The sequence below is a fragment of the Electrophorus electricus genome, chromosome 14 (genome assembly GCF_013358815.1).
Source record: "Electrophorus electricus isolate fEleEle1 chromosome 14, fEleEle1.pri, whole genome shotgun sequence".
In the NCBI taxonomy this organism is placed as follows: domain Eukaryota; kingdom Metazoa; phylum Chordata; class Actinopteri; order Gymnotiformes; family Gymnotidae; genus Electrophorus; species Electrophorus electricus.
This window is the reverse complement of record NC_049548.1, coordinates 4,006,679-4,027,833: the sequence shown is the minus strand read 5'-3', so window position 1 is coordinate 4,027,833 and position 21,155 is coordinate 4,006,679. Positions and strand designations below refer to the sequence as shown.

Below are 21,155 nucleotides of genomic sequence, written 5' to 3'. Positions count from 1 at the left end.
CTTGCAAAAAAAGTTGTTTTAAGATGAACTGAAATTTGTGATTTTTATGCAATACTTGGTACTCTTGAGTAGGCTACAATGAGGCAATACACCAAGACACATGTAAATAACCAACAATTTGTTTAATAATTAATCTTTGTTGCTTTCTTTTCAAGGGGAACATATTTAAAAGGTATAAAATTGTTTTTGCTCAAATAATTAACCCAGAATATCCTGTACTTAAGTTAAGAGTCCCTTCAAACCTGCTGTTCTCAAGTACAAAACCAGCACACTTTGTCCAGTGAATACCCCCTACCCACCCCGTGTGTCTTGTGGATGATGTTTGTCCATGTGGGGATTTTCATATTAATCTCTACATTTACACATACATTCATCAACCAAAAGCATGGGGAACAGGCATTGTGGTGGTTACAAACCCAGTTCACTGGCATTTTATATCCTTACTTTCTTGAAGCAGATTGACTGTGCCGTTTCCTAGATGAAAATAATCATTGTTCTAACAAGGGAGTGCAACTGGTGAGACCTGAAACAATGACATTATAACAAACAGTGAATATGTTTATTATATAAGGTAATTAATGTTAACAATAATAATTACAAAAGCAATATCACTAGTCTACTGTATTCTGCCCCAGCTCATGTATTGAGTCAGAGTGTACAAGAATGGATTTTTCCTTTTAAATTTTAAAATATTATCAAACAAGATGTACAGTTAATAGTTTTTTTTTAAAGATTAAAATAAAATAAATCTGCAGATCATTTTAATTGTAATGGAAGCTGTGCCTCTGACTTACTGTGGGCTGACTAAGAGTAGAAAGCTGAAGATGTGTTTCTTTAAATTCACTTCCCAACAGTGCTATTTCTCCAGTTACAGGCAAAGTACATACTAAACAATGAGAGAAGCACTACTTCAGCTGTTCTTCCAACTCCTCTTTTCACATCCTAAAAGCAGATCTCAATCTCTATAGCAGGCTTGTTTTTACAGCCATGAGTTCATAGAGGGAAATAGATATGTAACCAGCGTGTTAAAATGAAACTTCATCTCTGCATACAATTCTGGAGCCATCAGCCTGGAGATGGCCCCACAAGGCTTCTACAAACATCTGTTCATATAACAGTACATATCCATTAGTCTCTAAACATCCACAGGCCTCTTTGAGAAACAAAACCCTAAATATAAATCAAAAAGCACAGGAGAAGGAAAAAACAAGAGTACCTTAAATTGCACCAATATAACCACAGTGGATAAATATACTGAGCAGCCCTATGAAGTCTCTCTGCCCTCCACTCAGGTCATCTTAACACTTGTGTACAATTATTTTAGCTTCAGCAAGTTGAGCTTCCCGCACAAACTTCCATTTGTACGAAGAGCAGTTCAAGAGCAGTAAATTCCTCACCTATTCTAGACTTTCCTACTACTATCTGGATTCGCCATCCTTGTGTGTGCTGTACAGGGTCAAATCTCCAGCCCCACCAAGTCTGGAAGTACGAGGTGGGGTGGAGGCCCTAGTGACAGAGGGAATTAGCGGAGGAGGCGCACCGACTGACAATGGCCCAACCAGACTGGGTGTCTTGGTGAGAATTCCATTGGGAACATGAGAATGCAAGGGGCCCAAGCGAGAATAGAGGCTTGGGTGATGCGATGAAGGTGCAGATGCACCAGGAGGATGAAGCTGAGAGTGAGACAGCAAGCCTGCGTGCAGCTGCTCAAGGTGGGCTGCATGAGACGGACTAGGCAGGTGAGGCGTTGAAAGGTGTGGATGCATGCCAAAGTACCGCGCCCTCTCAAAGTCCTCCCGCAGTATCTGGGCACGCTGCTCCTCATCCAGCAACCCGCCACCAGGAGCACCGACCTGATGAGGGCGATCAAAGGGATGAGACATCAATCCAAATTCTGGTCGGGTCGCCGAGGACGAAGCAGTAGACGTAGAGGTAGGTGCAGGTGGGTGATGGGGACTAGCTGCCACTGCCGCCGCTACTGCCGCCACTCTCTCTGCTTCTAGGTATCGCGCGTGCTGATGCTGAAGAAGGCGGGACAAGTGCGGGTCAGAGCGAAGCGCAAGATGGGGATCTGGCCGCAAGGCCAAGACCTCTCGACGTTGCTGCTGCTGCTGCTGCTGGGCGGCGAGCTCTCTCCAGGGGTCCCAGGGGAAGCTGTGTGGGGCCTGCGTGTGGCTCTGAGGCGGTGTGTGTGGATGGGCTGAAAACCGATCCGCTGGAACCAGTCCGGGCGAGCCCCCGGCTCCACCCAGATAAGCCTCAATGGCAGCTGCTCGTGAGCGATCCAGGAGAGAGAGGTGATGTGGGGTGGGAGGGGGAAGAGGCACTCCAGATGTGGGAGTCAACGAAAGGGTTGAAGAAGGGGTTGAAGGATGGTGAGTGTGGTGACTGTTGGGCCTCTCAAAGCTATGAGGCGGTACAGCTGGATGTGGTAAAGAGATAGGCACAGGTTCAGGCTCTTCTTTTCTCTCCTCTTTGACCTTCACTGGGGCATGAAGCTGCCCAGTAGGGAGACCCGTGGGTGGCTTAGAAACCGGAGTCGTGGTCCGATCAGGCTTCTTGTTTGGAAGTAAACTGATAGAGGAGGAGGAAGAGGCTGGTCCACTGCTCTCTCTTTGGGATGGGTGAGAGGGTTCTGAGCTGAGAGCATGTGGCTGTCTGGAAAACAGGTCCAGAGGGGAGGGTGCTGATGGGGCACTCGGAGGAGGGGTTGCAAGAACAGATGAAGTTGACGAACGAGGTCGATCTGGTGCTGAGGAGGCTGCCACTGCTGTCCTGGAGCCTGAAAGTGAATGCTGTCTCTTCTCTGCCTCTCGCTCTCTTTCCCTTTCACGGTCACGCTCCCTGCTTTGTCCATCAGACTGACCCCCACTCAAGGGACCCAGGCCATTCACATGGAAACTAGGGGTGCTGCTGCGATGCTTAAGCGATGGGGTGCTGGGGGACATTCGCACAGGCTGACGGCCATACAGTAGACTATCCCTATAAGGAGTCATGTGAAAAGAGGCAAGTAGACAATTGTGAGTACACACGTGTACAAATTTTAAAAAGGCATACATTTATTTTAATCTAGGCACACTTATGTATACAGTATAAAAAAGTAAGCTAAAGTTGTGTCATACCTGTCCTTTTCATCTTTTATGTGGGTCAGTTCTCTTCTCTCAATATCCTTACCCCTGTCTCTCTCATCCCTCTTCTCTAGTCCTTTGGCCCAAGAGGGCCCTGAGGGGAAAGAAGGAGGGGCGACATGCAGACGATTCCATGGATCATGCGGGTTACCTAATCCTCCCACTGTATTTGCAGATGATTCTGCCTTATGTCCAAAAACAGAACTGGCAGCTAAGACAAACAAAATGAACAAAACGTATTATTAAATGTAATCAGTATATAGTCAACCAACTTTAACCAAGCATAATTAATCTTTTGACTTACCCAGTGAGGGGCTCCCAAGTCCCCCAAAGGCACCTGAACCCAGAGCTCCCAGAGGTGTGAAAGGGGGTGAGCGGCCATACGGATCTAGAACAAAGATTTCAGACGTTAGCATTAATTACAAAAGTCAAACAAGTCTTGTGTACAAATGTAAAGGCAACTAAACAAAAAGTACACCACGAAGGACCAATTTAAGCTGCTTGCCATGATAAATGCATCTATCATCCAGTTTTAATGTGTTTGATACCACTCGTCAACTTCCAAGAACTCAACCACTCTTCTTGAATTATGACATTCTGAAAACTAGACTAGGCTACAGCTAGGCTCATACTGAGCTCACTGGTCCATTCTCTTACCCAGATGTGGTGCTGGGGTGAGGAAAGAATGGGGCGTTGGTGGAGGGATGAAGGGAGTGGAGGACGGATTGACTCCACCTGAGAAGAAATACTCATTTAACACCCTTTAATAGGGTACCATTGAGTGTTGAGTTTTTTTTTTTCTTCTGTATTTTAATGTCTTAGGTCCTCTCCAAGTATTTTAAACGACACATAAGATAATACAGCGCTTAATGCTGCTTGGGCATGAAACATATGAGATTACTTTAGAGTTAAGTCCCACGTCAAGGAATCTATCTGTATTTTGCCTGTCCATACAGTCCAATTTATCGCTTCTGTCATACCTAATAACAACAGGTTAGTTACTACTTGTGACAGGGATTTATGTAAAACATTTTAAAAGTTTCATTGAAAAAACACAAAAATCTCACAAACAAACAAGAAAGACACAAACAAACCACCATCCAATGCACAAATACAGGAACAGGAACGTAAAAGAGGAAAGCATGTACCTGCACCTGTAAAGAGGCTCCCAGGTCTCGTGAGGTCGTGGGTTGGAGGCAAAGGCCCTCCAAGTCCTCCTATGCCCCCAATTCCTCCGATGCCACCAGGCCCAGGTAGACGTGGCAACAGGTCATTACGGAAGTCCAGCTTTTGAGGATCTGCCTGCATCAGCTGGCAAAGGTTAAAGCATAGATAGGAAGATAAAAAATTATATCCAATATCAAAGGTCAATTAATACTAAAGGTTATTTATTTAATATCATTGCCACAAATTGCAAAAAAAATAACCATAGGCATTTGTTAGGCAAATACATTAGGCAAATGATCAGCCGGGAATGGGAAAATAAACTGGCAAACCTTAACTTTCTCCTGATGTCTCAAAATCATCCAGGCCACACGCACATGCATAGCACACCACTTTCCAGGCTTCTGCAGCATTGGAATAAAGTCAAAATTGAGTGGATAGTACTTATTAAAAATGACAGTAGCCAAAAATTAAAGAATGAAAAGAGGTTACTTTGTTACTTACATTAGAAGTAGAAGTACTTACATTACTGACTTTCAGTGACGGTCCAAATGGGTCTGATATCTGTGGACACCCAAGAAAACATGAGAACTATATATAATCTAATGTTGAAGTTTTAGCTTTCTACAAATGAGATATACACACACCAGTAATATTGAAGAACACAAGCTTTAAAACAACCATACAAATTCATTATTTATATCTCTTTACCCTGGGATCCTTAGGCTGCAAGTGGGAAGGTACAACTCCCAGACGAGCAGTCATCTCTGGAGCAGTACCCTGGAGGGCAACAAGCTGTCAATCACAGGACATTGTAACCCATTACAGGTACACGTACATCTAACAGCATGCATTAACATATAGTGGTCAACTGATATACTGGCAGGTCGATGTATCAACATATTATTCTTCTTTTTTAGGTTTTCATTGTCAAGTAAGAAATTAGGAGAAAGATAATGTCTAATGTCAGTAGCAGTTCATTAAATGTAAGGCAAATTAATATGCATGAGTGTCATCATTTTAGCATTAGGCTACTATGATTTCTTAAAATGATCTGTGCTGATTGGTCACTGGCCACAGCACTCTAAAAATTCACATCATCCCTTGAAAAAAAAAAAAAAAAAAAACATTGGTCAACCACTATTAAAATTTGTAAAACTAATCAAAATATGTTCAAATTAATAGAAGGGAATACATGCCATTGTAATAACATGACAAGAGAGAGAATACTATTACACAACACTACTAGTCAGCTATTTTATACCATGTGACGTACTGCTGACAAGTCACCTGTTATACACAAATACAAACAGTAGTGTAGGATTCCTCACCTTGGGCTGAAAAGCTCCTTGCAGGGAACTAAATGGTCCAGTGGGGGGGAGTACAGACTGGATTCCAGGCACAGGTGGTGGGTACTGAGGGAAAAACTTAACACAAAACAATACGAGAGCAAAGTCACCTCAGAAGCAGAACTCCGGCATATCTAGTTACTGACACAAAAATGAGCGTACAATAGCATGTCACCGAGTTGAGTTTGGTCATCATACGATGTGGGTTTCTATTTTAGCCCAGTGATATTTGTTTTGTGTCTAGTCACACTGTTACATTCACTGCAGATATGATGCTCAAAAGCATAAAGCTTACTGAGTGTCGAAACAGATCCATCTTGCCTGGATACTTCTCAAACTAGAAGAGAAAATATACACACACAAACCATGATAATGTAGCACCACCGCTATCAGCATAACTAAAGAAAAATTCTATTTCTCTGGACCAGAATTAGCAGTGGTGAATTACAAAAATAGAAAGTCACAGGTAAGCATATGCGACCTTCTCACCATAGGGGTTGCTGCAGCAGGTGGGTGCAGGAAGTGTTGGTGGGTGTGGGTGTGCTGATGCTGATGGTTGTGGTGATGGAACTGATAGGCCATAGGGATGGAGGCCTGGGCCTGTGTGGACCTGCTGGAGGTCCCAGAGCTAGATGTGGAAGCAGAGGGGCCTCCTGAGGCGGAAGTAGTGCTGACTCCAGTGCTGCTCGCAGAAGCTCTGCCCTCCCGCTCTGCTCCCTGGGAGGCCAGGAAGCGCGAGTTCATTTCCTGGCGGAGTAGGTCCTGATCTGTAAGCGGCAGAGAAGCATCAGAGAACTGTTTTATGGAAACACTGTGCACAGATTGCTACACGGCTATACAACAGTGAAGTAGGGCAACTGTATAAAGTACAGTGGAATGCAGAGTAGTATAGGTAAATGTACCCGCAGAGCGAGGGGATGACTGCAGGAGCGGAGGTGGCGGAGGGAGAGGAGAAGGGGTGAAGAGGGTACCAGGGCTGGGTCGAGAGGAGGGCCGAAGCACACCTCCTGCAGACGGGCCTCGGCCAGCCGACACGCTATTTGAGGGCGTAGGTGGTCGAATCGATGAGGAGGAGGAGGATGAAGACGGAGGCTTGACTGAAGTACTGCTCCTGACAAAAACCAAAGAGGAAAATGTTTGGTCCATCCTGGTACAAGGTTGGTACTTTTATTAGAGGACACTGGTTAGCCTGACACCGAACTCTACTGACCTGTTCCCCATGCTGTACACTGGTTGTGAACGACCAGGGAATGAGAGGAAGGGCTTATGCTTGTGCCGTGGGGGGCTGCAGTCATGGCGGTGGTGTGGGCCAGCATCTCCATTCTGCTGCTCGGGCAGCGAGGTGGAGGCAGAGGTGGGAGAACGGGGCAGGAGGCAGGGGAGAGAGGACGAGGTAGAGGTGGCTTCAGGGTAAGGCAGCTCTAGACTCTTCTCCTGACTGCGCTCCAAACCAGAGACTCGGGGTGTCACCGACAGACGTGGCGGCCCATTATTCGAAGGTAAAAGGGTGCAGCCGTTGCTCACAGTAGAGGCCACACTCACTTGGTTGGGGCCCACAGCTGGGAAAATGAAACAGCCTTTGAATTTCATGTCTCATGTAATCTCTGTTTTACCAACAAGCTAAATGATAACATGACCTATCAAAGAACTATTGCAGAGATATTATGTCAAGACATTCCCATGGATACAGTTTGGAATAATTTATGGAAAGTTTCAAAGATAAGCTAGACTAGAAGGCTACAAATTAATTTGGTCTTGCAGTTGCAATTTTGAACTGATGGATTCAATATTTCCCTAATTTATTAGCACAGAGAAAACAGTTATTTAAGCAAAAAAACAAACAAACAAACAAAAAGGTTGTATGGTTTTTAGTGCATAGAATACACTGTAAAGTGGTGAAAGAATTGAAGTGAATGATTCTATAAACACTACCTATTTAGTATTTAACAATTATATAATTTGAATTTGATGCAATCCTGAGAATGTAAAGATTTTAATTATTATTTGTTAAACAAAAGAAATATCATAACATTATTTGTTATTATTTATCAGTGTGAACTTTGCACATCAAATCACAACTGTAACACATACTTTAGGAATACCCTAAGGTAGCCATTACAATTAAACAACTGGATTCAAGGTCATGCTCTGTAAAACTAACCACTTCTTTTTTTGCTGCGATAATGTTTAACTTTGTGAACATAGAAAAAAGTGATCAGATTTCTGTTAGTGGTAACTAACCACCTAGCTGACCTGTTTATGCTGCTGACTTCTGGAGTAGTGGTGAAGCTGCATTACTTAAGCAGTACCGTAGTTTGGAACTGACATTTATGTTGCATATTGCAGTGTTGTCCAGTGGCATCTGCTTGCAAAACCATTTGCTTACATTTGCACTTGGACTTGGTGACAATGCAAGATACATACCTTCTCTAGTGCTAACGATGAATGTAGGCTCCATATCGTTATCAGAGGCCTGGGTTTGAGGTAAGAAAAACAACATTCATTACAAACATTCATAATCAAAAATATAGAAGAAAAGAACAATCAGTTAACAGCACAAGGTTGTCAATATAAGGGAAACCCACCCACCTTATCTCCAGATTCACTTTCTGTGTCACACTGAATACAAAGTAACGAGAAGAAAAATGAACAATGACAATATGCACAGAGACATTAAGATACTCAAGTATAAACAACAGTATACCAAACATTTGCATATGCGGTGTACACACACACTTACAATGTATCCTGTCTCCATGAGATTTCCAGAGACCTGTAAGACATTAAGATTCAGATTCAATACTTCTGTCTGCAGTGTTATTAAGCAACCAGAAGCACACAAGGGGCCACATTTGTTTTGTTATACATGGATATCCAAAAGTTGCTGGTCCTGACATACAACACGTGAATGTGCTTTCTAAATGAGTAATCGCAATCAAACTATTTAAATACGGAGAAATTAAAAAAAAAGGTTCAATAAACACTAAAATGGAATGCCAATGTTAACACGGGATAATAAAAATGTTCTCCTTTCTTCCTTTCTTTCTTGTCCTGCACCCCACCTTAGAGTCTCTCTTTCTCTTGTCGTTCTTGTGCTTCTCCCCATTGCTGGTGGTGTAAGTAGCAGGAGCTCCTTCCTCAGGCTCTGTGAGAGGCCCTCCATTCTCATCCAGACCCCTCTTCCTTTTGCTCCCTCTCCCCACCAACATACCAGCTCGCTCTGGCGGCTTCAAAGAACAGTCCATCTATTAGACACACATACAGCAATGCACAAGCGTTATGATGTTACTCAAATTGGTTTGCCATAAATTAAAGTTTTACTGCAAAAATCTAGGCTGCATGGAATATTTCCATGAAATAAATCATCCAAAAGACAGAGTATAGTTTTATATACACAATTCATACATCTCTATTGTGTAAAGCACATATGTAACAACATAGTAACAAAATAATTTACAAACAAATAAGCAACTACACATACCTCCAATGCCTCCAAGCTTATGAAGCTGGCTATAGCAAATCCATCGATAATGTCTTCTTCGCAAGAAACTGATTCTCGCTTCCTCCGGCGAGGAGGACGGTGCCTGGCACCAGTAAAGACGGGTCGACATTCTCCACCACTTGCACCAAGGAGAGAGTCTCCTCTGCAAAGCTCCTGATCTGAGGCTGAGGAAGGTGAAGAGGGTCTGAGGTCTGCTCTTCGTCTGCGCCGCTCTCTGTCACGCTGAGAACGGGAGCGACGGCTCTGTCTTAACCCCCCACTTCGACTCGGACCGTCCATGTCAAAGCGTATTGCACCAAAGTCTGTACAAAAGGCACCAACACCTTTGTCTGTGGAAGGGCCTTACTTTTACTGAGGAAAACCAACACCACCTGGACCAACGTAGGTATCCAAGATTAAGTTGGAGGTAATATTCCTGCCTACAGCTTTGTGTCCATTGAAGACCGCATGGCATCAGCACACTTTTGTCCATTGAAAGTCATGTCTGTTCCTCTGTGGGTCTGTTTTCCATTTAAAAAAAGAAAAGAAAGAAAAAAAACCTCTGTTGTATGCTTTAGGATAGTCCCTTCCACGTTATTGTCTCCGTGTCAAGACATTGTCAGTTTCAACTAGGAGGGAAAAAAATCCATGACGTTACCAATAATCAGTGTATATATAGCCTGTACGTTTACAGCAGAAAAAAACGCAGTGGCTGATTCACTAATAAAGCTTACAGCGGGGTAAAATGTATTGAAAGTGGAAAACACTAATGCATGAACATAATATAAAACTGTGGGGGTCAAACAAAAACCAATATGAGACTATTCAAAAAAAGCTACACTCACATCAGATTATTAAACCATACAACAGTATGATGTGGTAGTTGCAATAGTTCTCATCTGAAGTAACATTAATTTAAACCAAGTTAGTTAATGGTTCGTTAGCAAGGTGGCTAAATTAATTGACAGCTACGGTCTAGGTTAGCTACCAAAATGGATATCGGATTTTTATATATTTTGTGAAAATTATAAGGTTATAAGTATTTATTTTTAACTCTAATACAAACCTGGCAACGGGCAACAGAACGACCAAAAGACATCCCCAAAATAAGCTGAGCAGTTTTTCCGTCTGGTGACGACTGCCTGCTAGCTAGCTAGGTTAACTGGCCCAGCAAGCTAGCTACCTACAGAAATGACGGCAAGGTAATTATCATATTGCTAGCTTGCTAACTGTCGTTAGTGGTACCACTCAATATAAACATCTTTCTTGAGAAGGCAATCGTAATCTACTAAACCTTATCCACAGGAAATTAGGAAAAACAGACGATTCAAAAAACTGCTCCGTTTTCATCTTTTATACACATCTCGCTAACTATATACAAAACCAGCTGGACAGCAATACACTTTAACTTGCTATTTGCTAACTACACTATCTTATGCTATCTTAAGCTGTTTGCTAACCAGCTAAAAAAATATACGTTAGCTAGCAATAGCTAGGTTAGCTAGCTATAATGAATTTGCCTAAGCTTCGATGACACTACGATTACTGCCTTAGCTACCGATAAACGCTAGCTACCTAGCTAATACAGAAACCCCACCAAATCATTAAAATCGATCAAGCACAATAAGCACATTAGACCAGTTTTTTAAATGCAAAACACGATTATAGTAACCTTAGGTAGCTAACTATGCTAACGTTAGCATTCTTTTGACGAGTAAAAGAGAAAAGGTGAATTCATCAGAGCAAAGGGATGAACTAGTTATCTTTACTCGATCCCTCAACAGCTAACCGTCTGTAAAACATGAAAACAACCTTACGTATAGGCTCACATAAGTAGTGACATAAGATGTTATTCCGATCGCACCCACCACTCGAAACTTGCCGATGTGTCTGATCATTCTCTGCTGGCTTCTGCTCGTTTCGTCCGGTCTCCATTTGACGACACTATCGCAGGCCCCGAGGCCTCGAGCTTGATTTACATCGACAGGAGCGTCGGCCAAGCCCCCGTAAAGTAGGCCGGGCACCTCCTTCCGCGGCCCACCGTGCAATCCACTGAGTCGTGTAAAGTTGAATTATTTCTCCGTTCTCGCCGCCGCAATCTATATTATCTCAAGAACACACTTTAAATTAATTTGTAAAATGTTATGATTAACCCCGATCGTCAAAAGCAGATGTACAAATATATTTTCATGTTATTTGAAAAGCTGGCAATACGTGAACCCTGGGTGGATAACCCTACAGTGAAACTGCATTGTGTGCTTCAGTCGATTTTTTTCCTCTATGATTCACGGACAGCTGTGTTATACCTAATGATACGGCAGTACTGCCGCCTGTTGGTTAAATTTACTCTTCGTTCTTCTATGAAAGTGCAAAGTTATTCGGCGCAGCAGTTATTAATGTTCATGTTTTTTGCACTTGCTAAAAATTCCACAATTTATATACGTTAATATATGACTAAGGAATATGTAGAAAATTTACTTACTATGTAATTGTATACTGATTATCTGTTCTGTATCGGTGCAGAATGCATTTTAATGGCAATATATTACTCTAAATAAAAATTGTATCGTAATACTACAATAATTATACACACGCAAAATTATAAATTGTTACAGAACTCTTTAAGAATTAGCTGCAGGCGTATCAGCACACCACAAAACGTTTTGTTTCGCTTTGTTATATAAGCAAGTTTCAAATGTATGCACACGGCTAATTTGTATCTATAATTAAATATTGGGGTAATTTATCTTAAATAACAATGACAACAGCTCTTTGTAATGATCCTAACCCAGAATTTGTCATCCAATCTAAACATGTAACTGTTTTTTTAATCATACGTACATCCTATGACGTATGATCTTTCCATAGGAAGTATTGATATGCGGAAGTGTTATAAGGAAAACAAACGAATAAATCCACGAACTCGAAATAGTAATAGAAGGGAAAAGCGTCACTGATTCTTTCTTCTGAAAACAAACAAAAAAAGTCCCACTTGATTCATAGACATTACCGACGAAAGAAAAAAATTAAGGTAACTTTTAAAAGTCATACGTTGTCCTGAGTTTTGTTAGCTATCAGTTTTGCTAGCTAACCTATCAGTTTACGTTACCTAGCTAACGCTAGCTAGGTAGTTAGCTAGATATTTGCTCGTCAGTTTTAATTCCTGTAAAAGCCGTTGTCTGGCAAATATCTAATAAGTGAAATTTTATATTATATGAAATGATGTGAAGGACAATCTAACTGTAATATTCAAAGTATTGTAAATCAGTACTCTGACAATAGTGTACGTGACGCTGTCCTCCAAAGAGTACATAGGTCCAACTCAGAGCGTCCGTTACTGAACTGCCCGCTAGCAGCTTCTTTTATCTACGTTATTTGCTAATACTGTGAGATTATCAATTACAGATTGAGTAAATTATGTAGTTAATAATATGATAATCTTAATTCAGGAAGATGACAGTAGAGCGTTCTCTTATATAAGTCACTCGATGGCCTTGTTTGTCATATTATGACACTAGGCATGTTGTAGCCAGTATAAGATTAAGTGTTTTCATTCGCGTTTCGACATGTACTAGAAAAGTTTCTTGTCAGTTACAGTAACACAATAGAATGCATTCTGGCTCGTTATTAGATGGAGTTTTTATTTGGGCGGAGGAAGACCCCAGAGGAGATGCTGAGACAGAACCAGCGAGCCCTGAATAGAGCCATGAGAGATCTAGACAGGGAGCGCCAGAGACTGGAACAACAAGAAAAGAAAATCATAGCTGACATAAAGAAAATGGCCAAACAGGGACAGATGGTAAGTGGGGTCATGTTAATATATATATATATGTGTGTGTGTGTATATAATATATGCATAGGACTAATTATAATGTTTTGATTTTTGTTACAGGATGCAGTTAAGATAATGGCCAAAGACTTGGTTCGCACAAGGCGATATGTAAAAAAATTCATAATGATGAGAGCCAACATTCAAGCAGTCAGTCTCAAAATCCAAACCCTCAAGTCAAACAACAGCATGGCACAAGCTATGAAGGGAGTCACAAAAGCCATGGCCACAATGAACAGACAGGTCAGTTGACCTAATATACAACCTGTAGTTTATTATGTATGTGTGTGTGTGTGTGTGTGTGTGTGTGTGTATAAAATGTTTGCATATATTTATATATGTGTGTGTGTGTATGTGTGTAAAAAAAAAAAAAAAATATATATATATATATATATATATATATATATATATATTAACCCTAATAAAATATCCAACAAGGTGGTGAGGTTGCAGAGTGTGTTTTGAACAATGCTCATCAAGACCTATATTAATCACATGCACACAAGTTACACAATATGATCATGTGGGTTGGACAATAGCCTAGGAGTCCCAGTATTCAATGACAATGTATTCACCCTGTGCACAGTTGAAATTGCCACAAATTCAGAAGATCATGATGGAGTTTGAGCGCCAAAGTGAAATTATGGATATGAAGGAAGAGATGATGAATGATGCAATTGATGATGCAATGGGAGATGAGGATGATGAAGAGGAGAGGTAGGATTATGTTTTAGAACATTTTAGAAGAAGAGTCATTCTTTGACTGAAATGGGAATATGTGACTGCTATATTGTCTTTATATTCACTTCTTTTATTTCTATTTTTGTAGTGATGCTGTGGTTTCCCAGGTGCTAGATGAGTTGGGCCTTAATCTTTCAGATGAGCTATCAAGTATGTTATTTATTTTTGCACTGCAATTTTAATAAAGGCAACCATATAATACCATTACATTTATATCTATTTTTCTATATCTGGACATGTTTTCAAACAGATCTGCCGTCTACTGGTGGGAGCCTTTCAGTTGCCGCTGGGAAGAAAGCTGAACCGCAAGCTACTCTGGCAGATGCAGATGCTGACCTGGAAGAAAGACTGAATAATCTCAGGAGAGACTGAATCAAACAGGACTTTTGGTTGAGGCTTTAGTACAGAAATAAGTGCATAAAGCTTTCTAACACTTCACTGAAATGTTAAGTCATTAAAGCAGAAGATGGAGGATCACTGCAAGATTTGGATGCAGTCTGTTTGTTTTAATATAAGGCACTCTTATGTGAATGTGTTTTCTTTTTCATTTTTTCTATTGGAAATGTGCAGTATGATATTCTATCAAACAAATGCTTCAAACAAAGATTTTCCAATGGTTTCCAGGACATTCATGCCACACAGATCTTATTTTAATAATGAAAGCTTTTACTGGATAAAAAGTCTATAGCCAAGGTACCTTGCTGGAAATTGGTGACAGGAATAAACACTAAGTAGTACTACCTTTAAAAGGACATGCTTTCTGCCATCAGTCTACTCAAATAAATGTTCGTGGGAAAGAAAATGGTCTTTTATATTAGTGCAAAATGAGTTACTACAATCTTAAAATCTGTATGTATTAAGTTACCTCAACTATTTCTCCTCTATACTATGTCACATTAATATCATGGTTTTATTACAGATTTGTAAGTCTTTTAAGGATGGTGGTTTATATATTGCAGTGCTTAAAAATGTACTGGTACCAGGTCATGATTAGAAAATGCTTCTTATACTTTCCTAAATTGTTCTTTACTCACCATCACAGTATAGTGGCCCATTACATATCTACAGATAATCATTCTTCACTAGATTCTCCCAGTTAAGTACATTTTACTTGGTAAAAGGGTTCAGACAAAATTTATGGATATTGCTGTATTATAGTATTTATCTAAAAGTAAATGGGGATGTATTTTGCCTTGTTCTTTTCCTCAATAAACATTTTTCACAATTAGCAGAGTTAAAATGTGACATTCCTGTACTGAATGCAATTGCTGAATGCTTTTAACTAAGTACAGGAATGAAATCGAACACTTGTGAGTTTGGCTGTAAGAAAGCTACAGTGCTCAGAAAGCCAGTGTTCTAAAATGGTCAGCTAATTAAGTAGGGGAACTACTTCATAGGGGAACGTAGGTATACTGGCATTCTTGCAAGTTAGTTTGAACAAGCCATACGACAAGGGTTCAGGATAACAAACATCAAGGTTCAAAAGATGTTAACAGTTGTTCTTCTAAATTGTTCTCGCATTTGGGAATTACTCATTTCAGCACTTTTAAAACCTGGTTTACCAGTGGCATATAACCAAGCATATAATCTTTGTTGGTTACTTAAAGTACTTAATTAAAACTTTTGATATACTTCCATAAAAGTAACATTCCATAAATCACATAGCAGTAGCTCGAGCTTTATACAAAAATACAGCATGAGCTGAATATTTTAATTGTCCAGCAAAAGATTTCATGGTATATTCATAAAAGCAAAAGAACAAAATCTAATGCCAAAGAGGACAAAATCAAAATCTATTAAAAACAATTTCTATACTTTTTCTAAACAATCTTCTTCAGTAACTTTGCCAACACCCTACCAATATTTCTATATTGAACAGATATGTCAAACATTAAATAATAAAAAAATAACAATTTCCCTTATATACATTCTACAGGCAATGTATAGCTAGACACAAAATATTTTACACATTCAGGAGGAGGGGAAAAGATGTGTTGTGACAAAACAAATTTATATCAAAATAAAACCAGGTTTCAGGTTACTGCAGTGCATGATCATGCAGCGAATGATGATTTGTTTTGAAGTTACATTGTGTGAGGCATGTAATAGATCATGACTTAACTGACATGAGATTTTGGGCTGTTATAATAGACAATATCAAACTACACAGTCAGATAACCTTGGACAAGAATTATGAACCAGAATGATGGGAGGTCATTCATGTTGTGTGAACAGATTATTAGACATCCTCTCAGTCCACTTGCATGCCTTGTCAAGCAACTCTAGACATGCAGACCTGTACAAGCCTACAAATAAGAACTACCTTTTATATATATATATATATATATATATATATATATATGCTATAAAACAACTTAGAATGTACAGCTTTGTGAGGTTAACATTTTTAATGGAATTTCTATTGTGCTTACAAATAAGAAAGATGTCTAATCAAATCAAGACAGCCATGCATTCTAAAACTGAAAAAAAGAAAGATTAAGTCTTAAACCACTTGGATTCTCAGAGTATTCTTGGTTCACTCTCCACTATACCTGCAGAGTGTATGTAGATATTGGTTAAGTACAGCTCGTCACTCAAATATCCACTGTGCATGAGACATGACCACTGAGGGGCAACAGCCAAAATATGCATCAGCTCCTCCACAGCCACTAGGTTCTGCATGTGAAGGTGTTACTTAAACCAGTGCTTTCATAATTTATGTAAAAATAGACAGAGCAGGACCAAGACTACTTTATACAGAATACAATCCAGGCTCAACGCTAGACATTTTTACAAAAAACCCCACAGGGCATGGGTTTGTCCTAACAGTTAACAATATAAATAAATCTGCAACACTAATTTTCTTATTGTCACATGGGAGTCTAATTACAGTTTAATTGTAAAACCACACACACACACAGCTGCACAATTCCGCAAAGTTTATCAAGTCCCCTGTAAATTTAAACCAGGGCCATCTCCCTCTGCAGCATTCAACATGGATAGCCGATCAAATTCAATGACTTATTCAATGTCTTATTTCCGGCAGGTCCTGTGAGGAGTTTTTTTCTGATTCTCTATGCGACAACGACTTCTTTCATCAAGCCATGGCAGCTCAAAGTTCCTGTGGGCGAGTGGAGGAGACAGAAAAGAAAAAGAAAAATCTAAATGCCAAAATGATGGGGATAACACACCCAAATGTTTGAAGAGTGTTATGAACTCCAACCAATAGTCATTTTATTTTAATAATATGAGGTACTCACTGTGGAGTCAGCTTGGGCAAAGGCCGGCCAAAGGCCACAACAGGTAGAAAGGGTGTAATGACAACTGACTCCACTGAGGGGAAAATTAGTTGAATCACAAACCTGTCATATCTTTGCGAGGATGAAGTCCATGTTTTTTGTTACATATTATTTGTGCCAAAACTAATCAAAAGCTTGAATGAACTAATGTAGAAAACATACCATCATCAATATCAGGGTAAAAGGAGGATATCTCTGGTTCACTCTCCTGAATATTCATCTTTCTCTTCTCCATGCGCTGCTGCAGCCTTTGGAGCATACGCTGTTCCCGAATCCTTTGAATGTCCCATCTACAGTGAGATAAACAGACCATTTAACCAGTGGTATACAGAAAGAATATCCAGGTTCAAATAAATTTGTCTAATGATAACACTGGAATCTTAACAGAATTAATCAAAAAGTAGCCCCACTCTTACCTTTTCCGTCTTTTTTCATCCAGCTCTAGCTTTGAATGTCGTTTCAGGAAGACACCATCCTCAAGATTCTGACGGCGGAGAAAAAGCAGGTATTGCTTTGTACTACATGTTTTTTGGAACTGTAATGTAAAATGAGTAGACACGTAAAGTAACAAAGTAGAGAAAATGTACCAATTAAGACATGATCTTACCTCAGAGATTTCAAAAACATCTTCCTCTCTCAAAGGCTCTATGCGGTTTTCTCTCCAGGATGGGACTAAACAAAATATATAAATATATTTTTAATATATGTGAATATATATATATATATATATATATATATATATATATATATATATATATATTATTTAAGTGACATATCAGCATGCTCTTAATCATTTTAAACAAAATCCATGTACTTAAAGCACTCACTGGCAACATCCTCCTCTTTCTTGGGCGATTGCTCTCGTAGTGGAGAGACAGGAGGCTGGTGCCAGCAGCATAAGTACATTTCAGTTGTCGTCATATATGGAAAGTCATCATTTTCACAGCTGTCCTCTCCCTCCGAGAGGGTTTCCATCTGACTGGATGACCTCCCGGTCTTTTCAGGGGTCTCCTTGTTTCGTAGGTCCCTTTGGCATGGTGAGGCTCCTCCAGTGTCTGATTTCTGAGGGGTTAACCTAGAAGCCTTTCCTTGTGACCTCTGTATTTTGGAATCCACAAAGCCAAATTTCCTAACCAGCAAAAGATTAATAGCAAAAATTAAACAAGTACTGAAAGTGACTGAAACGTGCCATACCTCAGACTTGTCTGCATCCGTTACCTCTTTTGCACTTTGCTGCCTCGACTAAATACAGAGGATTTAGGTGTTGGGGTCTGTGGGCTCTCTCCTACATCTGAATCCCAAAAGTCATCTGTGTCCGGGACCCAACGTTCTAATGGCTGAAAGAGACGCTTGTCACGTGGTTCCTTACTCATCAACTGTAAACGCCGTTCCATCCGCTCAATCCGTGCAAGAAGCTGTGTGAAGATGTGTAAAACAGAGGCCACTTTAAAGAATATTTTTTTCATAACTACTTAACTGATAGGGACAGAAAGCCACAATCCTCAGGCAAATGTGTAACCAATAAAACTCTGCTAGCTCCCATGTAATTTAAAACCACTTCACATACCGTGTCTCTGTCTGCTTTTAGTTCATCTATTTCCTTGTCCTTAGCCTGCAGCTGTTGCTGCTGTTGCTCTATCAAGTTCAGCTGAAGTAAGAGGAGTTGTCGAAGACAACTGGCTTGTGAATTGGGATGTCCAGAGGTTTTCCTAATGTTCTTTCGTTTATCCTCCGTGTGTTCATGAGATGCCACACTGTGAGGCCTCATAGTTTCCAACCCTTTTGTGCTTTCTTCCCCTCCAGAATCTCTGGAGTTGTGTGAATTCATTGAAACAAACTCTGCCTTGTTATCAATAGTGTTGGTCTGTCCAAGTGGAGTTTTACTTTTAACAGGGGTTCCTTCGCCCCCCATTTGTTTACGTTGAGATGCAAGTGTGTCTGCGCTCTCAGAGCTGGATCCAGAAGCAGCAGCTACTGCTTTGTTCTGTCCTCCCGGCAGTAAACGCCGAGTAGCTTTCCCAACGAGATTTTTGTCCAGGTTTCTTGATTTAATGAAGTGATGTCCAGAGTTGTTAAGAGTGATGCCAAGAGAGTCGTGCGTTTCTTTGCCAAAAGTGAATGAATCTTGGGGGGGGCTAATGTGCCCTAAGCTTCTTTTTGACAGGTGAAAATTGTTTGATTCTGAGCGCAGTCCCACCTTAGAGATGGATTCGGAACGCATACTCATGGCGAAAACAGTAAGCTAACGCTACAAAATAAACCATAGTTGTCCATGTCAGCTTATAATGTTACAGTTAGTGAAAACACGTTAAAGCATCGGACTGTCTTCCTAACCTGTGAACAGAAAAAAATAATAATAATTTGGACTTATCCAGTGAGATAAGTACAAACAGGTAAAATAATCAACACTGCAAATCAGCCCGCCAGATTTTGACTGACCGTTATAGGGACAAAGTTGCGAATATTTCATTATACCCCCTAATATCTCATTGCAAGCTAGCTAACACTAGCTAATTACATTGCTAACTTAGCTAGCTAGCTACATAGCTACTTGATACCCTGCATATTTATTCATTGGCATAAGAATCAACAGACTCCCAAAACGTGTTAAGGAAATCTGTGTCATATTCTGCTTCAGGACCAATTCAGCACTTCTCTAGCTGCCACACGTAGCCACTCAGCACTCGCCTCCATTTTGATCCGCAATGCCGGTTATGGGGCTAGCTTGTTTAGCCAGCTAGCAAAACGAGGAGAGGTAAAACAATAACAAGCACTTTTCATCTCAAGGTTTTAATCATACCGTCTGCATGAAGTGCGCTCACTTAAGTCTGGCATCGAATTTTCTCGTTGCATTACAGGCGATGCGCTCATCAGCCGCGAAAACGAAATATATAATGATATACTTTACTTTTATTAGTATCCCCCATTTTCAGGCGTTATCCTCAGCACCATGTTGAGCATACGTGCGATTTAAAAGCAGACACTGCGCATGCGTAGATTTAAGACGCGTTTACACAATTTGGTAGGTGGCTGGCTGGTCTTAACAAGAAGTTTGAAAAATGTCGCTGGCCAGATTTCTGCAGAAGGAAAAAAATAGAAATGTTTTATTAAATTTACTGAGTCGTTATCATTAGAACGCAAGTTATGAACGAATTCAATTTTGTTACAATGTATGTTCTCGATTTTGGCCACGACTGGACCTTACCGTTTGCTTAATTAAGGCAGATCAGGAACCCGTTTCCCAAAAACATCGTAGCATTATGGTCGTCTAAATAGTGTGATGATTTCAGTGTTAAACTCCAACGTTTAGTAGTCCTCTTAGTGCTGTGATGCTTTGGGGAATGTGGGTGGGTTTAACAATTATAACAATCAACAATAACGATTAACAAACTAATTTCTTATTGCACTCTGTTGCAATTCGAAATTAACGTTATGTATGCAGACTTTTAAGTTGGATTAATTGTGATGATTTTCTGTTTATATCGTATGTAATCCAAGAGTAATTAAACAGCGTTAACATCTCACCAGTTAAGTAAATGTTGCAAAATGTTTTATCTTAATTCAAAATGATAAGATTTTTTTACACATAGCTACTTAATTTCTGTAGTTATATAGAGGTAATCTTGTAGTCGAGATTCTCTTTTAGATTGTAGGAAGTAGGATAATTTCCACAGGTTTTCCATATGATGATTGAGTATCTTACATGATGTTACATAACATAAGATACACGTGTCCAAAGTCGTAAATGCATGAAAGGCAGCATATATGAAAAATGTTATGTAACAAAGGAGCCACAACTGTGTGTTCATAATAGTACATACATTTGGGGTTATACATGATTTTTACAGACCTTTTGCAAATGTTTTAAAATTTTAATTTCAGTAATGTCAAGTAATTGCTGTCTTATTGATCTATACATGCAGGAAGGTGATGCTTTTGAACATATAGTAAGAAGAAATGTTATGCCAGTGGTGTCTTTTAAGGACTTTACCATCTGTGCCACGGTTGTAGTTCTTCCTCTAGGTTATTATGTGGTGTGGCAGGGTGTAGTATCAAACAAGCCACACTAAAGTCTGATGCCTTTTCAGTGTTGGTTCTGATTGTCCATTCAGGCTCTGGAAACTGTCCTTGCTTGTAGGCCTAGCCTACGTTTCTGTCTTGAAC

The 21,155-nt window shown here is 40.1% G+C and overlaps 3 protein-coding genes across 10 annotated transcripts; 1 reads left to right on the top strand and 2 right to left on the bottom strand.

Annotated features, from left to right (window-relative positions):
- Positions 1-103: 103 nt before the first annotated feature.
- Positions 104-11,390, bottom strand: fbrs (fibrosin). Of its 6 annotated transcripts, XM_027005993.2 has the most exons (20): positions 10,991-11,390; positions 10,189-10,305; positions 9,123-9,751; positions 8,704-8,886; positions 8,382-8,414; positions 8,231-8,260; positions 8,066-8,114; positions 6,852-7,200; positions 6,544-6,752; positions 6,131-6,408; positions 5,937-5,978; positions 5,624-5,719; positions 5,004-5,087; positions 4,818-4,856; positions 4,625-4,696; positions 4,277-4,439; positions 3,786-3,863; positions 3,433-3,516; positions 3,123-3,339; positions 104-2,982 (listed from the first exon to the last, which is right to left on the bottom strand). In XM_027005993.2, exons 3-20 carry the CDS (start codon positions 9,420-9,422, stop codon positions 1,419-1,421), a joined length of 3,870 nt encoding a protein of 1,289 aa, XP_026861794.2. In that variant the 5' UTR covers positions 9,423-9,751; positions 10,189-10,305; positions 10,991-11,390; the 3' UTR covers positions 104-1,418. The 6 variants fall into 6 exon arrangements, with proteins under 6 accessions (XP_026861794.2, XP_026861793.2, XP_026861796.2 ...); XM_027005992.2 differs by lacking the exon at positions 10,189-10,305; XM_027005995.2 differs by lacking the exon at positions 10,189-10,305 and having other exon boundaries at positions 4,283-4,439.
- Positions 11,391-11,990: 600 nt separating this feature from the next.
- Positions 11,991-14,920, top strand: chmp2a (charged multivesicular body protein 2A). The gene is made up of 6 exons (XM_035533396.1): positions 11,991-12,153; positions 12,754-12,921; positions 13,015-13,194; positions 13,538-13,668; positions 13,781-13,842; positions 13,943-14,920. The coding sequence occupies exons 2-6, from the start codon at positions 12,754-12,756 to the stop codon at positions 14,062-14,064; spliced, it is 663 nt and encodes a 220-aa protein (XP_035389289.1). The 5' UTR covers positions 11,991-12,153; the 3' UTR covers positions 14,065-14,920.
- A 1,782-nt stretch (positions 14,921-16,702) lies between these two features.
- Positions 16,703-19,981, bottom strand: msl1b (MSL complex subunit 1b). 3 transcript variants are annotated; one of them, XM_035533871.1, is made up of 9 exons: positions 19,900-19,981; positions 18,559-19,325; positions 18,210-18,406; positions 17,819-18,120; positions 17,599-17,663; positions 17,408-17,475; positions 17,154-17,281; positions 16,953-17,025; positions 16,703-16,813 (listed from the first exon to the last, which is right to left on the bottom strand). In XM_035533871.1, the coding sequence occupies exons 2-9, from the start codon at positions 19,216-19,218 to the stop codon at positions 16,726-16,728; spliced, it is 1,581 nt and encodes a 526-aa protein (XP_035389764.1). In that variant the 5' UTR covers positions 19,219-19,325; positions 19,900-19,981; the 3' UTR covers positions 16,703-16,725. The 3 variants fall into 3 exon arrangements, with proteins under 3 accessions (XP_035389764.1, XP_026861769.2, XP_026861771.2); XM_027005968.2 differs by having other exon boundaries at positions 19,792-19,962; XM_027005970.2 differs by lacking the exon at positions 16,953-17,025 and having other exon boundaries at positions 19,792-19,962.
- Positions 19,982-21,155: the final 1,174 nt, after the last annotated feature.

Excerpts from the sequence above, each read along its gene's own strand:
- msl1b (XM_035533871.1), bottom strand. The coding sequence starts at position 19,218 with ATGAGTATGCGTTCCGAATCCATCTCTAAGGTGGGACTGCGCTCAGAA. Across the intron at positions 17,476-17,598 it reads ATGTTTTTGAAATCTCTGAG|AATCTTGAGGATGGTGTCTT; the intron begins GTAAGATCATGT and ends CTCCGCCGTCAG. Across the intron at positions 17,282-17,407 it reads GATGAAAAAAGACGGAAAAG|ATGGGACATTCAAAGGATTC; the intron begins GTAAGAGTGGGG and ends ATCTCACTGTAG.
- chmp2a (XM_035533396.1), top strand. The coding sequence starts at position 12,754 with ATGGAGTTTTTATTTGGGCGGAGGAAGACCCCAGAGGAGATGCTGAGA. Across the intron at positions 13,669-13,780 it reads GAGGATGATGAAGAGGAGAG|TGATGCTGTGGTTTCCCAGG; the intron begins GTAGGATTATGT and ends CTATTTTTGTAG. Across the intron at positions 13,843-13,942 it reads TCTTTCAGATGAGCTATCAA|ATCTGCCGTCTACTGGTGGG; the intron begins GTATGTTATTTA and ends GTTTTCAAACAG.
- fbrs (XM_027005993.2), bottom strand. The coding sequence starts at position 9,422 with ATGGACGGTCCGAGTCGAAGTGGGGGGTTAAGACAGAGCCGTCGCTCC. Across the intron at positions 8,115-8,230 it reads AAAGTGAATCTGGAGATAAG|GCCTCTGATAACGATATGGA; the intron begins GTGGGTGGGTTT and ends CCTCAAACCCAG. Across the intron at positions 6,753-6,851 it reads GTGTACAGCATGGGGAACAG|GAGCAGTACTTCAGTCAAGC; the intron begins GTCAGTAGAGTT and ends GGTTTTTGTCAG.